Source organism: Caretta caretta, chromosome 1 (assembly GCF_965140235.1).
Source record: "Caretta caretta isolate rCarCar2 chromosome 1, rCarCar1.hap1, whole genome shotgun sequence".
NCBI lineage: Eukaryota > Metazoa > Chordata > Testudines > Cheloniidae > Caretta > Caretta caretta.
In genome coordinates this window covers 288,334,998-288,361,045 of record NC_134206.1, presented here as the reverse complement: position 1 = coordinate 288,361,045, position 26,048 = coordinate 288,334,998, and the positions used below count along the sequence as shown (strand labels likewise).

At 41.7% G+C, this 26,048-nt stretch overlaps 1 protein-coding gene across 1 annotated transcript; it reads left to right on the top strand.

Moving 5' to 3' along the window:
- Window positions 1-1,723: 1,723 nt before the first annotated feature.
- Window positions 1,724-25,710, top strand: CCT2 (chaperonin containing TCP1 subunit 2). Its single transcript, XM_048835799.2, has 16 exons — window positions 1,724-1,875; window positions 3,533-3,607; window positions 4,745-4,810; window positions 4,917-5,028; window positions 5,324-5,400; window positions 7,670-7,782; window positions 11,423-11,625; window positions 11,830-11,930; window positions 12,013-12,140; window positions 16,286-16,389; window positions 18,655-18,774; window positions 20,203-20,331; window positions 20,440-20,543; window positions 21,987-22,086; window positions 23,597-23,738; window positions 25,412-25,710. Exons 1-16 carry the CDS (start codon window positions 1,873-1,875, stop codon window positions 25,440-25,442), a joined length of 1,608 nt encoding a protein of 535 aa, XP_048691756.1. The 5' UTR covers window positions 1,724-1,872; the 3' UTR covers window positions 25,443-25,710.
- Window positions 25,711-26,048: the final 338 nt, after the last annotated feature.

Genomic DNA, 26,048 nt, shown 5'->3' with positions numbered 1-26,048 from the left:
ACCCTTGGCCTAGCCAGTTGTTCCCATTTTTATTTGATTTTTCTTTCCTCTGCAGGGATTGTATTTGTCTTCATTGAATTGCACAGTTATTTTGATTTCTAATACTTTGACGGAAAGTATTTGCAACCCCTCCTTGCTTGGTGTCCTCCACAGATTTTATAAGCATACTCCACTGCATCATCCAATTCATTAAAAATACTGAATATAGTAACGCCTCACTTAACATTGTAGTTATGTTCCTAAAAAATGCTACTTTAAGCTAAACGATGTTAAGCGAATCCAATTTTGCCATAAGAATTAATGTAAATGGGGGGGCTTAGGTTCCAGGGAGTGTGGGCTCTGGGAAGGAGTTTGGGTGCTGGGTGCGGGCTCTGGACCGGGACAGGGGGTTGGCATGTGGGAGGAGGTGCAGGGTGTGGGACAGGGCTGGGGATGAGTTTGGGGTGCAGCAGGCAGGCTGCCCCAGGGCTGGGGGCCAGAGGACGACTCCTCCCAGCCGGCAGTAGCGACCTCTGGACAGGGTCTTCTCCTAGCCCGACACTCACCCAAGTCCCCCTAGACTGCTGCTCATGAGGCCCAGCCAGCATAAGTGTCTTCCCCCATACCTCCCAAGTCGACTTGGAGTAGCTTACTGTGGGGTGGGGGTGCTGCCATGCACCTCCTCCCCTCCTCAGGTGCAGCAGCTACCTCAGCCTAGCCTTGGTGCTGCTCTCTTGCAGCTGGCAGCAGCTGGTGAGGGAGCACAGTGCGGGGCAGCTGCCCGCTGCCCAGGGCAGGTAGGGGTGCTCGGGGGAGGCACACGGGGGTGGCAGGTGGGATCAGGGGAGAGACCTGGCCCTGAACATTGGTGGAGCTGGCCTCACCGGGCCCTGAATTTGCAGGAGCCCTGGCACCACAGACCCATACAACTCACTGCCCTTGTAGGTGGAGGTTAATACAACTCACTGCCCCTCTTGTTGGAGTCTGTTTTGGGCAATACTACAACAAAAAAAACTTCAAAAACAGACTCCAACGATGGACTGCTGAATTGGAATTAATTTGCAAACTGGACACCGCTACATTAGGCTTCAATAAGGACTGGGAATGGGTGAGTCATTACACCAAGTAAAACTATTTCCCCATACTTATTTTTCCCCCTATTGTTACTCACACCTTCTTGTCAACCCTTTGGAAATGGGCCATCCTGATTATCGCTACAAAAGGTTTTGTTTTTTTCCTCCTGCTGCCAGGAGCCCACCTTAATTGATCACTCTCCTTATAGTGGGTATGGCAACACCCATTTTTTTCATGTTCTCTCTCTCTCTCAATGTGTGTGTGTGTGTGTCTGTCTTCCTGCTGTATTTTCCACTGCATGCATCTGATGAAGTGGGTTTTAGTCCACAAAAGCTTATGCTCAAATAAATTTGTTAGTCTCAAAGGTGCCACAAGTCGTCCTCCTTTTTTCATCCTCCGAATGTCACTGTAATCAACAGTGAGTTGCTACATTTGTAACTGGTCACTTTGACACTTATTTTCTGGCTAAGGAAACCGAAGTCACTCGATCTAGTGACAAAGTAGCTAAGGTGGGTCAGCCTCCATCGGCCGGGTGCGACCGCGCCTCGGTCCAACCCGCCCTCCCGTCACCCTCAGGGGCTCCGCTTGGCCTGCGGAAGACTACAACTCCCAGAATGCAATATTCAATAGGGTGGATGTGCTCGGCCGAGGCAGCCTTTCTGCTTCCGGCCGACAGGGAGCGGCTGCGCCGCGGGAGGCAACGCAACTTCCGGTGGCTGCTGGGGGGTTAGCTCGTGGCCTGGGGACGGCTCGTGCGGCCGTGAGTGTGAGCGGGCGCGAGGCGATCGGCAGGACGCTGGTAGCAGATTCACCGTCACCATGGTAAGGCCGGGGCCGGGGCCGGGGCCGGGAAGCGAGCGGCGGGGCTAGGCGGGCTCGTGCCTGCGCCAGCTCCGCGTGGGAGCGCGAGGAGCTGTGGCTTTCTGCCGCCGTTGCCGCCCGCGGCTCCGGGCCCTCCCCCTCCTTTGTGCGGCGGCGGTGCCGCTAGTCACGGGGGAGCTGGACCCTGCCGCGCCCGGCCTAGAGCGGAGCGCTGGCCGAGAAGTTTCTCGAGCGGCTCCCCGTGCGGGGCCGCTGCCTGGCCTGCGTCACTCTGGGGCCCATCGCCACGGGGCCGCCGCCCCATCCCAGGGGAGCGAGGGGCGGGGCCCGGCCGGGCTCTGACGCTGTCGGGTTTGGGGCCGATGTCCCACGTGCCTGCTGGCGAGAGGGGCAATGACAGCTCTGGGACCGGACAGCGACAGCTCGGCAGCCGCTCTCCCGCGGGGCACCCGGGGGTGTGGCTGAGGCAGGCGGCCCTTGGCAGACTCGAGGTTAGGATTTACCTGGGTAACAGGATCATCCACCTCAAACAAGGTAAAATATGTTTAAGGGAGCTAAGTCTTTGTGTTTCTGCACACGAGGCTCCTAGTAACTGAGGGGGGCTTGGGAAGAAACTTACTCCTTGGGAAAACTATTCCAGAATTGGCCCAACCCTATATCAGAACAATCTACTGTGTTAAAAGTTTGCAGCGGTGTAAAATTGAATATACTGTAAGTATCCAAACATCCTAATACCACTGAATCATTTATGTTCCTTTGCGTCTGGTTCTGAGTTGACTTGAAGCTGCTGAAGAATCCCGAGTTCGCTTTAGAATGCAGCATTCGATGGTGTACAACTTAGTTCTAGATTGCTGCTGATTTCATGGGGGCCTTGATTAAGTTTAGATTTCTAATTTTAATGGGCTAAAAGATACCACTATTATGGTGTAATTGACATGGGAAAGGCAAGGAAGTAAAATTGTGATAATGTTAACTTAAAAACATTGTCATCTAACAACTTTTAAGTTTTTATGTTTGTTTTCAGTAATTCCACAAAACTTTGAAATGAGTGGCTCCAATTTTCTGCTGGGTGCAGCAGAGCAGTGGAGCAACAGAGGTTCTGGTTTCCTAATTTTCTGGTGGTTCACCTTTGCCCTGGTGTAATTAAGAGCTGATTCCTTTAAACTACACCAACTGATAATGCTCCTCTAGGGTTGCTAGCTAGTAGAAAATAGCTGTAATCACTCCAGGAATAGGGGTAGCAGAAAGCTAGTTCACTGCCAGCACAGGTGAAATCTCAGTCAGGGAGATCTGGTTAGTTTCCAGGCAAATCTCTGTGTTCTGCAGGGCAGAACAGGGCAGGAAATCTTATATTTGCTCCGTTAGTTCATCTCAGCAAAGTTGGAGACATCATTTGAGTTCTTTGGTGCCCCTGAGGTAATAAATATCTTTCTAAATTAAGAGGCTCTATATAATGTCAGTGAAGTGAAGATTAAAAAAAAATGTAGATAAAAAGTGTGTTAAAGATCCATTTATTACAATATACCTAGGAATAGGGGATATTAAGTATTGTAATTCAACCATAACAGAAACACAATGTAATTTAGCTTTATCACTTCATTTTCAAAACACCTCACAAACATAAGTTGAAATTAAATAATGATCACCATTATTTCAGGCATCCCTTTCCTTAGCACCTGTGAATATTTTCAAGGCTGGAGCAGATGAAGAAAAAGCAGAGACAGCTCGGTTGGTGAGTTTATTTAAATATCAGCAGAACTACTAACACCTTCTATAGGTATGGTTGCCTGACAGTTTCCATTATAAGTAAGGCCCTGTGTAAATCACACTGTCACGGAGGGCATGGAAACCATTAAATTGCCTCCTCTCCCCCCAAATGGCGATCTTTTAAATATTTATTTTTTAAAAAAAGAGAGTGTTTACAACAAAGTCTTCAATACAAAACATTACCTTTACTTGCAGTGGTGTGTGTATCCAGAAGAATAGAGTGCTCTGTGCACACACAGGAATAAGACTGCTATGTGCATGTGTGTGGAAGAAATTGATTAACTTGTAAAATTCATTCAGTTATTGAAATCAGCTAAAGTTACCTGTAAAATTAATTCCATGGAAGCTCCCTGAAAAGCAATACTTTGCCATTTACACAGTTGAGAATTTTCTTTAAAAAAAAAAAATTACAATTTACACCAAGCCCTAAGTATAAGACCCTGTTTTCAGTTGCATATAACAAGTTTTAAGCAAAAATGGTTCAGCTGTTTTCAAGAACGAGATTTGGGGTGGGGGAGTGTGTGCGCGCTCATATTAACAAAATATTAAAAAGTATCTGTTTTGTTGAGAAGGTCTGCTCCTTCCATGCTTTGGACTGAGGATTTGAAATCTGAGAGTGGGATTTCTTTTGCCACTCACATGAAAAACTGCCAAATTTGACCATATTTAATAATTTTTTTAAAAAAATTCAGTTTGCATTTGTTCAGTAGTAGAGACTTATTGCAGTATAATTCTTTGAAGATTTCATCTATACTGAGAATGCTCCAGCCTAAATTTGTAGGGATTGAGCAGGAGTTTCCATGGAGTTGCTGCTTCTAGCAGCTGTGGGTCGGTGGAGTGCTGGGTACAGAATGAGCAGACAGAGCAGCATCTCTTGTGCTCTGAGTGACTCCTCTACTGGCACCCAGGTTATTTGGAGAAGGGAGCTGCCTGACTGTAGAGCTGGACCAGGGGAGGGAAGGGGATGGGATATGGTGATGGAGGGAGTAGATGAGGGCAAGTAATTGTGATTCCTGACCCTGTTATGGTTTAATCTTTAGCTGCTTACTCTTATAAAAGAAATGATGAATCCTTGTCTGATGCTTGTTCACTTTTATTCCAGTCATCCTTCATTGGTGCTATTGCCATTGGAGACCTGGTTAAGAGCACTCTGGGACCCAAAGGCATGGTAAGATATCTGCAGGCTCTCAGATAACAGTTGTAAAGACAGCTAAAACTGTGGTAACACTATGAAGTACATGTTCAAGCAGTATCCCAAATCTTGCATCCTGTAGGACAAGATTCTTTTAAGTACTGGAAGAGACGGCACAGTGACAGTAACCAATGATGGTGCAACCATCCTAAAATCTATTGGAGTAGACAACCCAGCTGCCAAGGTTTTGGTTGGTGAGTTTGACTAGATGTTTTTCATTACAATATTTTAAATCATCCTTGTAGGTCAATTATTAGATAGTTTACTTTAGCAAACAAAACATCCTCTGTGCAAGTTTCTTTTGCTATGTAGCAGGTTGATAATATGATGCTCAGTTATTGCAATTAATCCTGCCCTTATGTAGTTTTTAAAAACCCTGTTTTTGATTTCCAAACTAGTGTGTATCCATAATATATAATATTTGTCATTAGTACTGAGCAGTACAGAATATTTGAATAAATAAACTAACATAGTAGTATTCTCTCTTAGACATGTCAATGGTTCAAGATGATGAGGTTGGTGATGGAACTACATCTGTAACTGTGCTGGCAGCGGAATTACTTAGGGTAATGAAACTTTTGTTTTTAAACATTTTCTTCTGTATCTGGCATTTGAGTGCTCTGGTACTATATACAGCATAGGGTGCCACCAAGAGAGTAAGCATTAGTGTATCACTTATCAAATTTTTAGAAACAGGAACAAAACTTAGATGATGTCTGTGCTGCTTCTTGGGAGTATCCAGGGTTGTGAAGCACCTTGCTACCTCCTACCCTTAATGTGAGGAATTCTTGTCTGTGTCTGCTGTGTATCAGTTCCTTGATTTCACCAGCCTCTGGCAATGCAGGTACTACCTTCCAGGCCTCTGCCAGCCTCACTCTCTCTGTACAGGCTAGCAATAGGCGCTCACCAACCCCCAAGTCCTCCAACCATCCCTCTGGAATGCCCACCCCCATCTCACTGAACACTTGGAGAACCCTGACTTGCTATTCCTAAAAGAGTAGTATTCACCAGCCACAAGATTCAACTCAAGATCACCACCTTACTTTACACATAGCACCTGGGGGAGTGTGGGGGAGATAGTGAAAACAAGAATAAATGTATCAAAGAACAGAGATTCAAGTGATAGGAAGGAAGAATATTGGTAAGAAATGGATATGGATATATCCATTTATATATATATATAAAAACCATCATAACGTGCGTACTAGAGCCTAAACTTAACTCACAAGGTCTCTGTGTCCTACATGATAGCTTGCCCCAAGTCCTTTTTCCAGTGTTTCAACCAAGTTGGCTGAGGTCCCTGCTTCATAAGACCAAGCCCACTGGTGGCTTGTCCTCACAAATTAAAGGATAACTGGGGGTTCATCTGCACAGGTGGCCAGGAAAACCACCCCAAAACAAGTCTGGTTCGTCCAAACCACAAAAAGACCCCACCAAAAAAATAGCAAGGGGTTAGCGGTTTGCACATGATGCTGAATGGGGCATAGTTCAAGGGGGGAAAAAGCAGTCCCAGAGATGAGTGGGCGGTGGGGGGGAACTGTGGGTGCAGCTCCATGAAAATGATCTCCCAACTGCACAAAAAGAAACCCAAAGCTATTTATTATATGCTGTTTACTCCTAAACCTTTGCTGTGTTTTCCTGCAGTCCCCACAATCTATTAAGTAACATTTTGCTCAGACTATAAATGGGCATCCATTGTGAGCCATACAACATTCGATGCACGTGACCAGGTGCACGCAGATAAGCATCTCGTCCTTCCTGCCTGTCGGGAGCTTGTGGATCATCTTCTGGTGGTCTACCTTAACTCTCAGACCTAGAGAACTTAACTTTTTCTTACATATTTTCTGTAGATACATCTCACAGTTGTGACCAGTGTGACACAGGCTATCATAAGAGACCTTGCATGATACTCTTTGGTTAACTAGTATGTAGACACCAGACCCAGAGGATCTCTGAAACCCTTATGTATTCCTGTTCCCTATACCAGTTGGCGTTAAGAGGTCCTTGGGTCACACTGTTCTGTTAATATTTATAGTATTTTAAACAACTGTATTCCTTATCTATTACTAACAACATCTTGAATTATTGCAATTGAAAGGATTTTGTCTTCCTCACGCAACTGATATGCAAAAGGTAAAAAGGCAATTTCATTGTTTATCATATAATCAGTTTCGCTTTCTGGCTCTTGCAGTTAGCAGACTGGTACAGTGTTTGATTGCAAACTGAGTTTTGACTCTGTTGAGCTACCTGTGGAGGGAGCTTCAGAGGCAAGGACCTCCTGCTAACAAAGCTCTTCAACAAGGCCTAGAGATTTTAGCTCCAGGAACTGACATCAAGACCACCTGCTGATCTTAACTGAAATGATAGGGCTTAAGATGAGAGATGATCTCTTGGGTAGCTGACTTACCAGGGCTTTAAAATTTCTCACCAGCCCCCTGAGTTACACCCATAAGTGAACAGGAAGCCAATGCAAAGCTTTGAGTAGATGATACATTTTTAGAATAACCTGCTTGCCTGTTCAAAATATAGCTATGGCTTGGAGTAGACAAAGCTTCCAGATGATCTTCAAGGGCCACCCTGAATAAAGCACATTAGTTGCTTAGGTAAGAAATACTAGCAGCATGAATGGCCACATCTGTATTTGTAGTATTAGAGGGTAAATACATATTTCCTAAATCATTCACGTTAAGATTATTTTGATCGTTTTGGCTGTCAGGTGGATTAAAAGACTCCTTTTGGTGTTGAAAAGATTCTAAATTATCTTACTGAATAAATTGCCTTCCTCGGTTCAAATTTGACGTTGAAGTAAATTAATTATATGTTTTATGTTAATAGGAGGCAGAAGCATTAGTTGCAAAGAAGATTCATCCTCAAACCATCATTGCAGGTTGGAGAGAAGCTACAAAAGCAGCAAGAGAGGCCCTTTTGAAATCTGCAGTGGATCATGGGTTAGTAAATATCTTACATTTGCAGTAGTAATCTTCTTTTGTTGTCCTGATTAATTCCTGTGTAAACTGTCACAGATGAGTAGGACAAACAGATGAGAATTGTTCAGCAGGAGGAAAACAGTTTGGTTTTCTTCATTTTTATACTTTAGAATATAATATGATCTAAGCAATATTTTTTGAATAGATGTTATCACAATTTTCTTTAGCTAAACTATAAAGGCTTTTTAAAAATATAGACAAATTATCTTAAATACTAAAAGATGTAGCTGTTTAACTAGAATATAGTTTGCCTTAAAATATAATTTTCCCCTTCAACAAAATTTGCAATTTTGTTCAGATTTTTCAATGTGTACTATAGACTTCTAGTTTCACTTCCAGATTCTCTACATCAATAAACCCAGATCCAAAGTTATTTCAATCTCAGATGGATACGGTTGACTTTAAATCTATTAAAAAATCAGAACTAGTTTCAGGAACTGTACTACTCCTAAGGGCATTCTGCGCCAAAAAATTAAAAATTCTGCTTACAGTATTTTAAAATTCTGCAAGTTTTATTTGTCAATAAATAAATGCAAAGACTCCAGCATGGCAGTGGGGAGCACAGGCCACTAACTGCAAGAAGTGGAAACTCATCCTGCAGCCCCCCACTCCCAGCACATGGATTCAGTGGTGAGGCTGCTCCCGACCCTGACACAGCACAAGGCCTGGGCCTGTCCCAGAAACATGCTGGGGCAATGCCCGTCTGCACCAGGTGTGGGGTAGGTAGGCTCAACCAGGCAGAATCCAAGTGTGATTGGAGGCTCCAAGAGGCTCGTTGTGGGGGTGCAGGGTCTTCGGGACTCTGCAGGGGCTTCCAGGTGAAGATTGTTGGGGCTCAGCGGAAGGGTCTGGGTGTGGGGGTCTCAGCAGCAGGATTCTGGCTGCTGGGGGAGTGGGGCTTGGTGGGGTGGGAGGGTCTGGGTGCAGCTAGTTGGGGGTCTGAAGGTGGGGGCTCAGGGTGGTGTAGGTGTGGGGCTCATCAAGATCAGGGTCTGAGTGCAGGGAGCTTAGTGGGGGGTGGTCTGGATGCAGGGGTGGAGGTCCAGAGGCAGAGGGTCTGGATGTGGGGGGATTCCAGATGCAGGGATGAGGTTCAGTGGGGTGGGGTTTGGGTACGGAGGGCTAGGGGGGGTTCTGGATGTACGAGGTGAGGCTTGGCAGGGGTGTCTGTGTATGGGATGTCCAGATGCACAGGGGTTGGGTGGATGGGGGAGCAGCTCTCCATACAGTGGCCCCTCCCCTCTACAGCTGAGGAGTCGGCAGGAAGCAGGGGAGGATGCTGAACTACCTGCAGCTGGGGGAAGTTTCTAGGGGTGGGTCTGGCACAGCACCAGCCACTCATTGCAGGGAAAGAGGAAGTCCCATCCTCTCCTGCCTCCAGCCCAACCAGGACTAGCAGCTGATCCTGGCTCAGGGTAGGAGCCACTGGCTGGGGTGTCCCCAGCCCCACGGTGATTTACCTCTCTGCTGGCTGCTTTGGATGCCTGAAACGTTGTACCTGCGCTGCTAGGGAGTGGTGCGTGACTGCTCTTGCAGCTTCCCTTTGCGAGTCATTTTTCTGCAGGGAAGCAAAGAAATCTGCAGGGGACATGAGTTCTGCGCGTGCGCAGTGGTGCAGAATTCCCCCAGCAGTATTCTACCTAGTCCTGAGTTCATATTATCTAGCCTAATACAAATGAAAAAGGCACCTCTGGCCAGCGATGCTACCTAGGGATTCAGAAGCCAATAGGGATTTCAGATGTGTGTGACAGAAAAGGAGGGTTGTTACCTTTAATAGGCGGAAACCACCCAGCCACCTTTTCCAAATTTCTCCAACTTTGCAACATCATGTCTGTATTGACTAGAAAAAGCTGCAAACAGTTTACTTTGGTTCAAACCAAATCTTCAGCAGGTACTGGGAAAATAGTTGCTGTACAAGCTATATCTGAGGATAACGTGTCGTTATGTAATGCATATTCTCCTGGACTTGGGGAGTTGGGCAAGAGATTTGGGCAAAGGTAGCGTTGCGTCCCCTTTGTGCTCACTGTATTCTGGAGCCTGCCTGACATAAATTAGAACCTCAGGGCACCTCCAGTTTACCCTGCTTCTCATGGACCCCATGTCTCTGGGAAGAAGAGAATAGTCATAGTATGGTACACTCCAACCATCCCCTTGAAACCTTCACTATCCACTTCTGTGCTGTTGCCTGTGAACAGGGTCAAAATAGAGTACTTGCCGTTGCTAGGGATCTGCACAAGGGGCATTCTTTGAGCCACTTAAGACCCCTTTATACTGTCAAGGTGGTGTTATGAGGCCTTAATGTAACTGAGAATTTAGCTCAGTAACTCTGCTCAAATGTTCTGTCCTCATCAAGACTCCTGTAAAGAAGCAGTTCCTCGTATTTGGTCCAAATGATCTGTGCAGTTTCTTGTTCTGTCAATGAGCAATATAGATATGAAATTATTCTTTACCAGTTTTCATAATCAAATACCTGAATGAAGCAGCATCTTGGAATATGAGTTGAAGGTACAACAGGCCCTCTGATACCACACCTGTCACCACGGTATCGGACCCTAATAAGAAAGGTGTGACCGCTCATTCGAGTAATCTGAATATTTGTTACAATAATCCCAGTTAAATTGAAGCACTTAAATACAGGTGTTTACATTTTATTCTAAAGGAGAAATAAAGATCAAAACAAAATACAGTACTGTGTTGGGGTTTCCTGAGACCTTTTCCACTCAGTTCCCCAAAAACTCAGTTTGGCTCCAATCTCATCTTTCATATTCCTTTATTTGGCATACAGCAAAGATATGTTGAGTTGATTAGATGCAAAGTAGCGGGGTGGATGCAGGATACAGCATAGATCCAAAGTCATACAGTAAAACTTCCTTATATTCATTTCTACCAACACTAGTTCCTAACTAGTGCCTAACTATATGCATCTTACATTTCATGATTGACTTGGTTACTTTTCAGGAACCAATCCCTGTACAGCATACACTGTTCATGCATAATCTGATCTTCAACTTTTCTTACATTTATGCTTGTTTGCTAATATCAGGATATTCCTACTAATCTTAACTAGCCATCCTGACTCCAGCATACTGTTCGTTACGACAACTTAACCTTCCATGCACCTTCCCAATCATGCCCATTAAGAAATGAGGCAAGTTGCTTATGTCAAGTCTACATACTGTTTCTGTCTGTGACTTTCTCCAACTGAAAAATGGGGGTGATGATTCTTACCCACTGTTAAGTGTTTTGAAATGTATAGGTGAAAGCACTATGTAAGTGTGAAGTATCAATAATATATATGTGCAGTAATGCAACAGGCCATATGTGGTTTGTTGTCCATTGAGCACCAACTCCTTTTCAAGAGGTGCTTTTATTCAAATTCATATCCTAAGTAGAGAGTGCTTCATGTAGTGAGGCATACAATGGAATAATCGCAAAGTGCAACTATTTTGCAACTGCACATCGCTTCAAAAATGTTGAGGAAAAGTATATAACAATATATCTGAGTGTAAATCTGAGTGTAGTGTAGTGTCAGTCAGTTGAATTGCTTCTTCAGTCCTGTCCGTTTAATTTTACTCACTTGGTTACATTGTGTTTGTTTTAGTGATGATGAAATAAAGTTCCGTGAAGACTTGATGAACATTGCAGGGACCACGTTGTCCTCAAAACTACTTACTCATCATAAAGATCACTTTACTAAACTAGCAGTGGAAGCTGTTCTTAGACTGAAAGGATCTGGTAATTTGGAAGCTATCCATATTATCAAGAAACTAGGTGGAAGTCTGGTAGACTCTTACTTAGATGAAGGTATGTTTTATTCAGTGACTGTGTATTTGAGAGTTGAAATTAATACTATATGTGAGATATATACATATGTCTGTATGTGCTTCAGGAAACATTGCTATGGTATTGGTAGGTGAATCTGTACAAATTTTTGACACATTTTAGAATAATAGTCCTTTTCCCATTTTAAGGCATGCTGAGTTTGTGCTACTTTCTCTTTCACTGTAGGCTTTCTGCTAGATAAAAAGATTGGTGTCAACCAGCCAAAAAGAATTGAAAATGCAAAGATACTTATTGCAAACACTGGCATGGATACAGATAAAATTAAGGTAGGTGATTAATATAACAGAAGCCTTCTTTATAAATTGAGTTAATTTTCAAATAAATCTTACATCTTTGTTTTTAATTTAGGTCTTTGGCTCTCGTGTAAGAGTGGATTCGACAGCAAAGGTAGCAGAAATAGAACAAGCAGAAAAAGAAAAAATGAAAGAGAAGGTTGAACGTATTCTTAAGCATGGAATAAACTGCTTTATTAACAGGTATGTATTTATTGTGGAAGGAATAAGGTATGTGACTATGTCCCACATGTTATATATTGTTAAAGGCTTGCTGCTTCATAACTTTTTTAAGATCCAGCTCTCTCTACCCACACACATAAGATTCATCCGGCTGTTTATCATCAGACTTCTTATTTATTGTAACATCTTCACTGAGTCCAATATCACTCCTTACCACCCCATTCCACTCCATGGAAAACACAATTGCTAAGTAATTTTCTTACCTATCATTCTGACTGCGCCATGCCCCCTACCTTTTAAATCCTTCCACTCACTCTCCCTACTCCCTTGCATTATGTTGAAGCTGCTTGTGATTGAGTACAAGAATCTACTTATATCTACCCCATGTTTTCTGAATCATCTTTGGCCCAGATCCTCAAAGCTATTTAGGCACCTAACGCCCATTGATTTCAATGGGTGATCGGTGCCTAAATAGCTTTGAGGATCTGGCCTTTGTTTCTTACTGTCATCCCCATCCCTTTTGTTGTCAGCCGTGACACCCCTTGTGACTGGTACTCCAGCTCTCTCCGTGTAGTGTTCCATGCCATTTGCTACATATAGAACACCTTTTCTGAGCTGGTCTGCAGAGCCACATTCTTCTTCTTTTTAAAAACATTCCTTAAGATCTTCTTCTTTTGTGATGCCTACAATAAACAACTGACTATAAGTTGATCTCTTTATTTATCCATTTCATATACTTATCACTGAGGACTTGCCATTTGAAGGCTGTGATCTTTTGAATAGTAAAACCAATGAGGCTATACTCTTGATGAAAGACTCACAAGTAACTCAAAGATCTCTGTGAGTCTACATGCCTGCACCAAGAAGGAAGCAGGCCAGACCACAAATGTAGTCTAAGCAGAGGTACCAAAGGAAGACACTCTGCCTTCCCTTCATTGGCTACTCGCCCTGTGGCTACATCAAGGCAGTTAATTTTACATCTTGGTTGAGAGCTGTTTACAACATCTGGAGGATCTTTACTCATCCTGTCGCATCCCGAAGGGGTGGGGTATTTGAAACAATTTCAGAGTCTCCCTACCTTGCACCCTCCTTCCCCATCCCTTTTTCAGGGATTTCTCTCATGAAAGACTTAAGTCTGAAGAAAAAACAGGACTGGTGCCCAATTCTAGACTCTCTCTGGTTCTTCAGATAGCCTCTATAATCCCTTCCTTAGATCCTCGTTTCATGTAACAATCCATTCAACTCATATGAAATGTTTGAGATTCCAAGTGATAAATTCCCACTGTCAATACAGAGTTCTGCCATTTCAACTGTCAACAACGGTAAGGGTCTTCAACTCCATGGCTGTGGTAATAGAAGCTCATGTGAAAAAGTAGGGAATCATTTGAGTGAAATCAACACATGTAAGTGACTCCATTCTTCAGCTGTTCACTATCCTGGGACTTGATCAATAAAAAAGTTGATTCTGTTGTCAACCCAGAGGGTAGACTTCATAGGGGCGTTGCTAGTTTCAATAACACCAAAGTCTTATCTGCTTTAGGACATATTCAGTACCATAGTCGATCTCATGAACCAGCTGCAGGCTCAGCCTTAAACATGAATAACAGCATAGGGGCCATGTGAGCCAGAAGTCACACGGACCCTTGGATATATGTCACAAAGCATGCCAGACTTCACCTATGCTCTATGCAAAAATCTGTGCATCTGCCCAAGAAAATGTCACATAAATGTTAAAGTGCAAGCCCCCCCCCCGCCCCCCCTCCAGAAGTCCTACTGTAACTGGTGAAAGAATCCTCTAAATGTAAAAGGAGGTACCCTTTCTGACTGTTGCCATCCAGTACACTAATGACACATGCTTGAACTCACCTAGATCATCTGCAAATCCAAGGCCTCTGGACTCCTGAAGACACTTGCCTTCACTTAAATGTACTGGGGTTGAAAGCAATTCATTGGACACGCACAGCATTCCTTCCCATATTGAGAGGATTGATGGTCTAGATATAACATGACAGCAATGTCTTGTATAAACAGGCAGGAAGGAGCACAATCATTTCCCTTTTGTCAATAAGCTGTCCAACTCAGCAGTTGGTGTGTCCCACAAAATCACTCTGGTTGCCTTTCATTTACCAGGCTTATGGGATGTCCTGGCAGACTGCCTCAGAAGGCAGTTCACAAATGATCATGAATGATCTTTTGAAGACACCATCACACAAGACATCAATAACTGGTCACTTAGCCATAGACTTACCTCAAATGAGAACAAGAAGTGTCAGGGGGGTCTGAGTCTGGGCTCCCTATCAGATGTCTTCCTCATTCCCTTGACATCAGGAAAAAAGTACATCCCCTGCCCACCAATCCCATTAATACCAAGGGTCTTAAGTGAGTTCAGACGTGCTCAGCTGTAGTAATCATGCTCACTCCAGCTTGGCCAAAGAAGTTTTTGTTATCAGACCTGCAGAATCTATCCACTCAGCCTCTGATACTTCTTCCAGACATAATCTTCCAGAATCAGGGACAGATTCTTCATCTGGCCCCAGCTTTGTTATCCCTGACAGTGTGGATATTGGCTGGCTAACCATGACTTAAGAGGAGCTGTTCTGCTGAGGTCCAGAATATACCAATTCACGAGTAGGAAAGACTACTATGTTTACTCATTCAGCCAAGTGGAAAAGATTCTCTATTTGGGCCCAACAATGCCAATTCTCTCCCTTAGAGACTCAGGTACTGCTATTTTGGACTACCTTCTTATTGCGGAAGAACTCAGGGCTATCTTGTCAGCTCAGTAAGAGTCCACTTGGCAGCATTATCAACCAACCATCTCTCCCATGCAGGGTCATGTGGTGGTCTCCCACCTGATGCTAGCTAGATTCCTTAAGGCTTTATGTGGATGTGTTTCCCCTCAATAAGGGGGTCTTCTCCTCCTTGAGACCTTAATATCATGCATGTGAGATTGATATGGTGGCTCTACCTTTTTGAGACTCTGTTGACCTGCTCACTTTACCATTTATCCATGAACACAGCCTTCTTGGTGGCAATATTGTTGACTAAAGGGTAGGAGAAATCCAGGCACTTATGACTAATCTACTGTGTACACTACATTCCATAAGGACAGGGAGACCCTTAGGCCTTATCTGAAATTCTTGTGGAAAGTAGACTCAAGCTTCCATATAAATAAAGTGATCCATCTGTCTGTCTTTTTTCCAAAACCCCACTCCAGCCAAGGGCAGGCCAACCTACACTCCCTAGATGTACTTAGGGCACTGTCGTTCTGTCTAGACACCACTAAACTTTTCAGGAATTCCCCAGACGTGTGTATATTTGCAGATAGGATGATGGGTAAGGCAGTATTTGCCCAAAGGTTATCTAACTGGATTCACAGTTGCCCTAGGGCAACTATGAAACAGCCAGACAAGATCTACCAGTAAAGATTGGAGCCCAAGCCAGGTCCCAGGCAGCTACTGTGTACCAACCTGAGACTTGTAGGGCAGCTGCATGTGTTTGGTACACATTTTATACAACACTACTCCCTTGTAGAAGCATCAAGGACTGATGTGTGCTTTGGCAGACCTGTTCTGTGGTAGGTGTTCAGATACTTAGATCACCCACCTCCTATGCTCCAGGTCACTGTATTTGAGTCATCTGAAGTGGAATACATTCAACCTGGTCTCCTTTCGTGCTACTTCAGAATCTTAAGCAAATTGGATTCTGTATTGGGGAAGGAACTCGGGGCATTTGGGACCACTTTTCCCTTTGGTCTCTTGGGTGGGAGATCATGAGGAGGACTACGGTGAAGGCGCAGCCCCAACAGGCACAGATAGCCAAAATAATTTGAATTTGAACCTTTTGGGTGTATGTGCATCACAAGTGGAATATATCTGGATAACCCATTTTGAAAAACCACAGTTAGAAGTTACTTTACAGTGTCTTAGTTTCCAGTTACTCCCCCAGAATTTGTGTGACTCTTCATGCTGTGTGCTCTTTGTGCAGGGACGTTTTCTCCATGTTTGGGAAGTGCCTCGCACCCTGAGTGTTTTTGGAATCTAAATAATTCAAAATCCATTTCTGTTCATGTTGAGAAGCAGGTTTACTTCTGTTGCTATCATGTAATTTTGATGAAAGATGCAGTCTTTCGATAGCATAAATATGTGTGTGTGCTTCAATTGTAGGCAACTGATTTATAACTACCCCGAACAGCTGTTTGGTGCTGCTGGTGTTATGGCTATTGAACATGCAGACTTTGCAGGCGTAGAACGTCTGGCTCTTGTTACAGGTATAGAGAAGAATGCTGCATCATAGCAGTATGTCCTGGGTGTTGACATATCAGTAATTCATTTTCTGCTAATGTTAATGCATGATTCCATAGTTGATACAACTTGCCTTTAACTTTTCATTTTAAGAAAATAAGTTAATTTAAAAAGTGGTGGAGTAATATGAACACAATTTACTTGGGAGTGTGGGGGAGTTAAATACAAAGAACCTCTAAGGATTTTTTTCTCAAGGTAAAATCTACCCAAAAGTAATTACTATTCATCAGAGATGAAACCTTGTGCTCTTGATGTCCTTAAACCTCTGATTGCCAGAAGCTGGGACTGGACAATGGGATGGATCACTCAATAATTGCCCTGTTCTGTTTGTTCCTCTGAAGCATCTGGCACCTGACCACTGTCAGAAGAGAGGATACTGAGGTAGATGGAGCATTGTTCTGACCCAGAACGGCCATTCTTATGTTCTTGATGGCTCTTGGCCTCTGTAAAATATGTTACTTTGCTAATAGACAGCTGTCTACGTCCCAGTTAGTACTATTGTCAAAAGGGAAGAGATGGAAACTGAGTTGAACTCTCTTCAATTTACTCTGCTTTAAATTTAAACTTACTGTTGTCATTTGGCACCAGCTCATGAGCCCTGCATTATCATAGCATGCTGATAAATAGGATCAGACTGTATTTTAAAGGTTACCTGTAAATAACTATTTTAAAAAAAAAATTCAGAATTATGTGTTTCGTACCCTAAGTAACCAATATAGAAAGTCTGGAAAAAAAATGGGATAGGCCTGCTGCAGATAAGCCTTGCTAGGTATAGCATTGTTTGGTTTTGGGGAAGTATAAGTATTCTAGTTACAATAGTATGGAAAATAAATTAAATATCCCAACAGAAGTATGATTTTTTTAAGGTTGTATTGTTTAAAGATCATATGGGTTTGTATGTAGTGATCATACTGTAGCTCTATATCACTTGCTTTGCATTTTATAAAACAGCGGCCCTAAAGTCTAAAAGGAGCTACACTCATGGTAGTCAAGCATTAGAGTGAAATAAGAAATAGTTGGGTACTGGATATGGTTTTCATGTAGGAGCTGAATCTCTTTAATCAAATAATTGGATTAAATTCAAAATTTTAAAGTAATACAGCTGTGTCTTCATCAGATCTCAAAGTGCTTTTGCAGAGGTGAAACAAACATATACTTCTAGGCTCTGTTCTTAATAATTTGGTGCCAGGAATCTGGAGTTTCACAATATATACTGTTGAATTTCCCAAACTCTTCAAAGCTGAGCCTCCACTTCAGGAAAATGAAACCAGTTGCATCCTACCATATAGTGATAAAGTTTTATGTTTTAATGTATACATCTTCCTGACTCCTGTGCCCTCCACATGCTTTGGGAAATGGCGGAAACTTTGTCACCGTTTCTTACATGGGTTGAGCAGTGAAATGCAACATTAATTGTCATCATTGACATCTGAGTTAGCACCCATTAAAAAGGATGGAACAGTCCAAGCCTTGGAGGTATTGTTTAGGGCTCTCTGTAAACTCAAACGTCTGTGCATTGTTTTCAGTTGTTTAACAATTTGGCGTTGTTGTTACTAAAGCGAAAAGGTGTATTCTCAGCTCAAGCTAGCTGACTAGTTGTCTAACAAGGTGAAATCCTAATGAAGAAGGGCAGTTTGTAGCTTTCATGTGAGTTAGTAGGTCAAGTTAGAAATTATGGGGAGCCTAGTCTTTAACTTGACCACCTAATTTGTATGTAGAAACTACAAACTGCCTTGTCTTCACTAGGATTTTACATCATGTTAGGTTTCAGAGTAACAGCCGTGTTAGTCTGTATTCGCAAAAAGAAAAGGAGTACTTATGGCACCTTAGAGACTAACCAATTTATTTGAGCATGAGCTTTCGTGAGCTACAGCTCACTTCAAAGCTCATGCTCAAATAAATTGGTTAGTCTCTAAGGTGCCACAAGTACTCCTTTTCTTTTTACATCATGTTAGGCAACTCCAGTTAGACCCCCCCACACACACCTTTTTTTCCCTTAGTGAAAATACACACCCTTTAAAGACTTACTTTGCGACCATAAAATAAGTCTAGCTTTTTTTTTTTAAACATGAAAGTGGAGACTCTGGGAATAACTGAGATATTCGGTCCTGCCACCTATTTTAGAAAACACTGGTGTAGTGTTGTTAGTAGCTAAAGGAAGCTTTAGATCTTCCCAGACTTGACGTAGACTGTAACCAAACAAGTAGTTTAATATGAACTTACATTCATAGGTGGTGAAATTGCCTCAACCTTTGATCACCCAGAGCTGGTAAAACTAGGAAGTTGCAAGCTTATTGAAGAGGTTCTGATTGGAGAAGATAAACTCATTCATTTCTCTGGTGTAGCTATGGGTAAGTATTTTACCATTAACCAACCATTATAATTTCATTCATTTATCACTAGAGCCCTGCCAAATTCTCGGCCGTGAAAAACGTGTCACGGACTGTGAAATCTGGTCTCTGGTGTGCTTTCACCCTATGCTATACAGATTTCACAGGGGAAACCGACATTTCTCAAACTGGAGGTCCTGACCCCAAATTAGGTTGCAGGGGGGGTCTCGGTATTACCACCCTTACCTCTGTGCTGCCTTCAGAGGTGGGTGGCTATAGAGTGCTGGCTGCTGGCCAGACATCCAGCTCTGAAGGCAGAGCCCCGCGAGGAGCAGTGCAGAAGTAAGGGTGGCAATAACATACTATACCACCCTTACTCTGTGCTGTTGCTTTCAGAGCTGGGTGGCTGGCAAGTAGCAGCTGCTGTTCTGAAGGAAGCCATGCAGAAGTAAGGGTGGCAATACCATACCATGCCATCCTTCCTTCTGTGCTGCTGCTGGCAGTGGTATTGTCTTCAGAGCTAGGCTCCCAGCCAGCAGCTGCTGCTCTCCGGCTGCCCAACTCTGAAGTGAGCACTGCTGCCAGCGGGAACGTAGAAGTAAAGGTGGCAATACCGCAATCCCCCTACAATAACTTTGCAATCCCCCTTTGGGTCAGTATTCCTACAGTTACACTGGGAAATTTCAGATTTAAATATTTGAAATCATGAAATTTACAATTTTAAAAATCCCATGACTGAAGTTGACCAAAATGGCATGTGAATTCGGTAGGGCCCTATTTATCACTAACAGTTATATTTAACTTGTTCATTAAATGGTTGTCATTAAAATAGATACTTTAGATGCACCGTGTGACAGGTAACATTTTGTCTTAAAAGCCTGGCCAACACTAAGGCTCTTGTCCTTGTGATATGTCCATAGGTTTAATTTTACTGTACTGTGTTATGTACATACATAAGTGTTTGCAAAATTGGGACCTAAGACTTTGTGTCCCCTCCCCACACCTCTTTTTGGTAAATGAAACAGTGGTGAGGCAAGTGGCAACCTGTTAGCAGGAATCTTCTAGAATAGATTTCAGTAACTTTCATTAACCAGAAAGTGCCAATACTTCTGATCTATATGTAGTTTATCAAGTTATTGCTTGATATTTGATGCTTCTAAATTAACTATTTAATTTGCAAAGAAATACAGCAAATTCTATAGTAGGACATGGATGAAAATGGCATGGTTAACGAAGTTCATTAGAAATTTTCATTTGTACTGTGAAATGCCAACTGTTGCATTTTTTCCTAATAGGTTAAACTTGTCCAAGGTGATGTCAGTAAAACTAGCATAAATGCTTTTGGGACTGTCTTTGCTTTTCATTCTGTCAAAGCTATTCTGTCAAAATGTTGTTGATGTTCTGTTGGCTATGTTCTTAGCTCTTTGGTTTTGCTATTTTTGACTTTAGGTGAAGCTTGCACCATAGTACTGCGTGGAGCAACACAGCAGATTATAGATGAAGCCGAACGATCTTTGCATGATGCTCTGTGTGTCCTTGCCCAAACTGTGAAAGATACTAGAACTGTTTATGGTGGAGGTGAATATTAAAGTTCTCTTTTACATTTTCTTTTCAACACTATGTATAACCTTTTCTTGTTGTCAGTCAAGACAGGTTGTAAGGTACTTACATTCTTTTAATATACAGGTTGCTCAGAGATGCTGATGGCTAATGCTGTCACAGAGGTTGCCAATAGAACACCAGGCAAAGAATCTGTTGCAATGGAGTCTTTTGCGAAGGCCTTGAGAATGGTAAGTTAATGTTCTTCTTCAAATAGTGTCCCTAAGGGTGCTCCACTATAGGTGCACTTGCATCCCTGCGCTGCCAATTGGAGAACTTTGGTAGCAGTGTCTGTTTGGCCAGCACATGCACTGTACTCCATCCTCATGCATTCCTCCTCCCATCCTCCTGCCCCTGCCCGTGCTCGGTTTGGAGCCCAGGCTCTGGGACATGAGCCTGGAAGTCTACACAGAAATGAAACAGCCTTGCAGCCCAAACCCCACAAGCTGGAATCGGCTGGCATGGGCCAGCTGTGAGTTTTTCTTTAGCTGTGTAGGCATATACCCTAAGGCTAAAGGCAGAAGAGAGCAGTAGAACGGGCAGCACGCATTGGTTCCAGCTGATTTAGGTGGCTGGTTCAGGGAGATTACAGTAATGCTTTAATAGAAAAAATTCTCTAGCACTGTCTGAACTTCCCTATATAAAATCTTAGAAAATATTTGCTTCATCTTGTGAAAAATGAGACACCACCACAGAAAAGTGAATACAATACACATTAAATGCTAACTTTGCTTGTATTGGAGCACAGAGTTGGGAAAGCCTGACTTCCAGTAGCAACATTTTAAACTAGGGAAAACTTTTTTCAGAAAGTCAAGTAATGTTTAATTTAGAGAATACTGTCTCTTTAATGACCCTACACAGTTTGCTCTAGCATCACTTAGACTGACATGTGTTGAGTAAAAGAACGTTTTGTTGAAAAATGCTCATCAGCAAGATTACATTGTTAAAATGGAACAAGTGCCACAAGACCAGTTTGAAATCATTAATGAGAAAATGTACTCTTGTGTTCATGTGTTAAATTGAAGGAAAAACCTACTAAAATATTGTAGCTAGCATTCCCTCTACTACTGCTTACAAAGATCTCAAGCCTGAGGGAATAGTATTCTCATAATAAATGTTTTGGTCTATTTTTTCCAATTTCTTTCTTACTGAAATATATACCTTTAATACAAATTAATAGGATTTTTTTTTAAGAGCTGCTTACTATCTGTTTCAGCATTAAGGTTGTCGTTTTGGACTTTTTCTAAGCTATATATTTTCAACCAATCTAAACACCTTTTGGCCTGCAAATTTGCATGTGTATTCTCAGTGTAGAGAATTATTTTGCACGGATCACAAGAAATCATGCAAACCATTTTAATTGCAGATAAATATTTTGTTTCAAGTGGTCATAGTATAACTTTGTGTACCTATAAATTAATGAAAAACATTTGTTGACGACCTCAACTGGGGAACTTCTGCTTATGTATGTTTTTTGTGACTATGCCTTTCTCTTTTACAGCTGTTTTTGTAACTGAAGAGTAAATAAGCAACCTTAAGTTTGTATAGAGTTGTTGCAGTATGGTTATTTTGTTGTTTTTTACTTGCTTTATTTGCATCCTCTGATCTGTTGTCATGCATATTTATTCTTTTAGATCCCAACCATTATAGCTGATAATGCTGGCTATGATAGTGCAGATTTAGTGTCTCAGCTCAGAGCTGCTCACAGTGAAGGGAAAACAACTTATGGACTTGGTGAGAAATTTGATAGCATGTGAATTGTATTGAATTTTTTGTCCTTTTTTATGGTGTGGAATGTGTGCCTTTGCATTGTTGTGACTTACTGAGCGCAAACTTGACCTTTTGATAAAGTCAAGGCAAGAGTTTACTGCATCACAAACAAAATAATTAGGATTTAAAGTATAATCTTAACACCCTACCTTGAAAAATAGTCACACCTATTTGCATCAATAGATGTCCAATTGGGTGGACATAAATCATGGTTTCATATGATGAATGAAAGTACTAGCTTTTTCCTGTACTGTCTTAACATGTAATTGTCTCGGTCCTCTGAGGTGGTTATGCTAGGAGACCAGTTCATGGTTTGTATCCATCATTTGGAATAGAGATGGCTGTATGGCTATAACCTATTCTTTTACCTTCCTGGTTAAAGTATAAGTAAAACATCAGTGAGTGTTAATGCTATGATTCAGTCAAGATTGAGTAGCAGCATTAGGAAGTGACAGTAAATAGATGAAGAATTTGAAACAAAGTGATAAGTAACGTAAGGTTGAAAAACTCCACTTTGACATGGTTGTAATAGAAAGGATGGTTATAGTAAATAACTGACTATTTTAAGTTCAAATATAGAAGACTACATCTATTCTATAGTATGTAAATGTTATTTTCAGGTTCTTAGTTAATAGTGCAAAAAAGTTACAAATATATCCTGAAAATTAAACATATTAATATCCTCATGCATGTGTTTGCATATCAAATATATACACATGCATAGCAAGAAAACATGGTACTCATGATGATGTGATGCAAGTTTTATTGGCTTGAATTTGGGATAATTGGTTCAGTGTGGATGCCCACTTTGAAACAGGGGCAGATCAAAGCGCACTGTATAACTTTGTGTGAAGGGTCCCATAGACAGTTAGCATGTGGCAGCCTAGTGTGAGGTAGGCTTACACCCCAGCTTGTCATAGACTAACTGTTCAAATACACAAGCCCTCAATAACAGCTTGTATGTACTTAATATATCGTGAATTTAAGACCACTATATTGCAGCTTTGTAGGGCATTTCATAATGGAAGATTCATACTGTTGGAAAGGGGATATTCACAGCTTCCCAAGGGAACCTAACACTCTCTTCTAGCCCAGGAACATCCCAAGATGGTGAATTTTGGAGTTGACATTTCTGTATGTAGAAAATCTATTTTAGGTCACTTGTGGAGATATTTTACATTATCTCCCTTTTAGCCCTGAATAGTTGGACTCATAGTCATTAAAGCACCTGGCTTTACAGGTGGAGGGAAATAGGTAATAAGTATTGACCCTTTTCTTTAAAATATATAATTTCTAAATTAGTTTTTCTGTAGAATCTATGACATATGGATAATACATGGTTGAGATGTAATGTTTTTATCTGCACTTGATTTAGATAGCTTTGTGCATAATGCAGGTTATTAGCAAGCTTTTCCTTTTAAAAAACAAACACCAAAAAAAAAACCCTTCTGGCAAAGTATCTTTCTTTTTAAAGATATGAAGGATGGTGTCATTGGAGACATGGCAACGCTGGGAGTAACTGAAAGCTTCCAAGTCAAGAGACAAGTTCTGCTGAGTGCAGCTGAAGCAGCAGAAATGATTCTTCGTGTGGATGACATTATTAAAGCAGCACCAAGGTATCCTAAACTCTGAATCTAAGTTTGGTGTTCTAGTTATACCATTAGATAAAACCCTTCTTTTCAAGCTAAATATTGTCTTTTTTTTCCGATAAAGCTATTTTTTGTTTCTACTCTAACATTTCCCACATTTAGTTTGCAATAGCAAAAACAATTGACTCTCCAAAGTCATTGTGATGTTTAAATTAGAGTATGTTCAAGCACCATCTAGCCAATGAAAATCCATTGCTGTGACGCAGAGTTTGATCAGAGCGTGTAGAACTAAACTCTGAGTTCACTGGAGAAATCTGTTTGTGGAGAAAAATGGGGAAGGCAGTTTTTGATTCTCTCCGTTGTTAAGAAACCCTAAAAGCTAAAATTGTAGCTGGATGCCCAAAATTTATCTGAAATGGAATCTGCTACTGCTTGTGGCTGTCTGTTTTCTATTATTTTGTCTACTTCGGTTGCTGATTGGTGTACTAGGAGTAAAGTTCATCTACCGATCTTAATGTATAACCCACGTTTCTTCATGTCATTGCCCGCATGGATTCCACTCTTGGGGCACATGCAAACCAAGAGTGGAATCCAAGTGTATGACACCTCTCTAAAAACTATAGTTACTGTAAAGTAAGTAACATCATTCTTTGGATGATTCAGAGGCTGTAACTTAGAGCATGTTGACATCTGTGTACCTGAAAATATTCTATAATTTTGTACGCCACCTTGAAGAGTCACTTCATATAATTTGTGGCAAAAGATAGTTCTTTCCCTGGTTAAGTCAAGTCCTGCACTGAGGAATTTATTGGAAATAAAATGACTGCTAATGAAGAATCCCTCATTGTTCCTTACCAGTAAAATTCATCCCTGTGGCAACAGCCTTGCAAAACTAATTTGGTGTTACCTAAAAGGTTTTGGTGACACAAAGGGCTTATGTAAGCCCTCACCATATTGGTGAATTTCAGCCTTAATTTTAATTTTGTAAAAACAGACGTTAGAAAATACTAGCGAATTGTCATGGGAAAAGTTAACAGTGGGGTGCCACAAGTTTCTACTAGAACTGCTGTGTGTTGATGTGGAAAAGGGAATGAACGGGGAGGTGGCAAAATGTGCAGATAACACAATTTGCAATTGTTAGCCAAGTCCATAGAGGATTCTGAGAAACTTCAGAGGAAATTTCCAAAGTTAGGTGAATGGGCAACATGAATGTTGTTGATAAATATGAATAACGCATCTTGGAGGGGAAAATTTGAACAACTTATGCACCCTAACGAATTTTAAATTTGCCATCAGCTGGGAAAGATTTAAAAAGTTGAAATTTTTTATGTACATAACATATCCAGTTACATTAGTAAAATTATTACTTAAAGTTTTAGAAGGTGTATAAAATCTAATGCTTTAGGTCTCAACTGAGTAATTATTAAGAGAAGATGCTTACTGGACAAATTAGCCCTAACAGTTTATCATTAGGTTGCTTGCACCTTCTCAGGAAGCATGTGGTGCTGAGTAATGTCAGAGACAAGATACTGGATTTGAGGGACTGGGGACACATCCAGATGGGCAGCTCATATGTTCCATACTTATGGAAGTAATTGGCATTGACTTTACAGTAGTGTGAAAAACTTAAGGTACTTTAAAAAATGTCTGCTGGACTTCAAGGAGAAGATACCACTCTAAATCATGTGATTTTCTTTCAGGAAACGTGTACCAGACCATCGCCCATGTTAACTGTTCAAACCATAAGGATGTGTGGACCAGATCTCGCCAAGTACTTAAACAAAAAAAAAAAACCCTGAGAGGTTATGGAACAGAAAGGGTGTGTTCATTACTGGCATGTCATTATTACATTTTCCTGCAGATTTAACTTATTTTGTTTTTGTGCTTTAAAAAAGGCATTTTACATTCAAATAAAACATGGGTTGTATGAAACATCTATATTCTTTTTGTTCCTTTCCTAGTTCCCTCAATAGATCCCTGAAATAAAGTTTCAAATTCATATCTGAGAGTGTTTTTTTCTTGATAAAGAATGAGTGAGTGTGATCTTGATATATTGAGAGAATTGCAATGGACTTTCTCAGCATCCGGAGCTGAGAAATATTTAATATTGTGACCAAGGAAGTGGATACAAATGACTGTCCTCTCACAGTGGAAGATTTACATTACTACTTTAGCTTGAAAATGATATTTTAGTGCCAACTAACTCAATATATGCTTTGCAGGCTGTGTATTTCCAGCCGTGGGTTTTGCTTTATAATGGGCACTGGCTACGCAGTGCGTTTTTTTGGCAATTAAAAAAGACTGGGTTTAACTTGGATGTTGAAGAAAATCTATTGC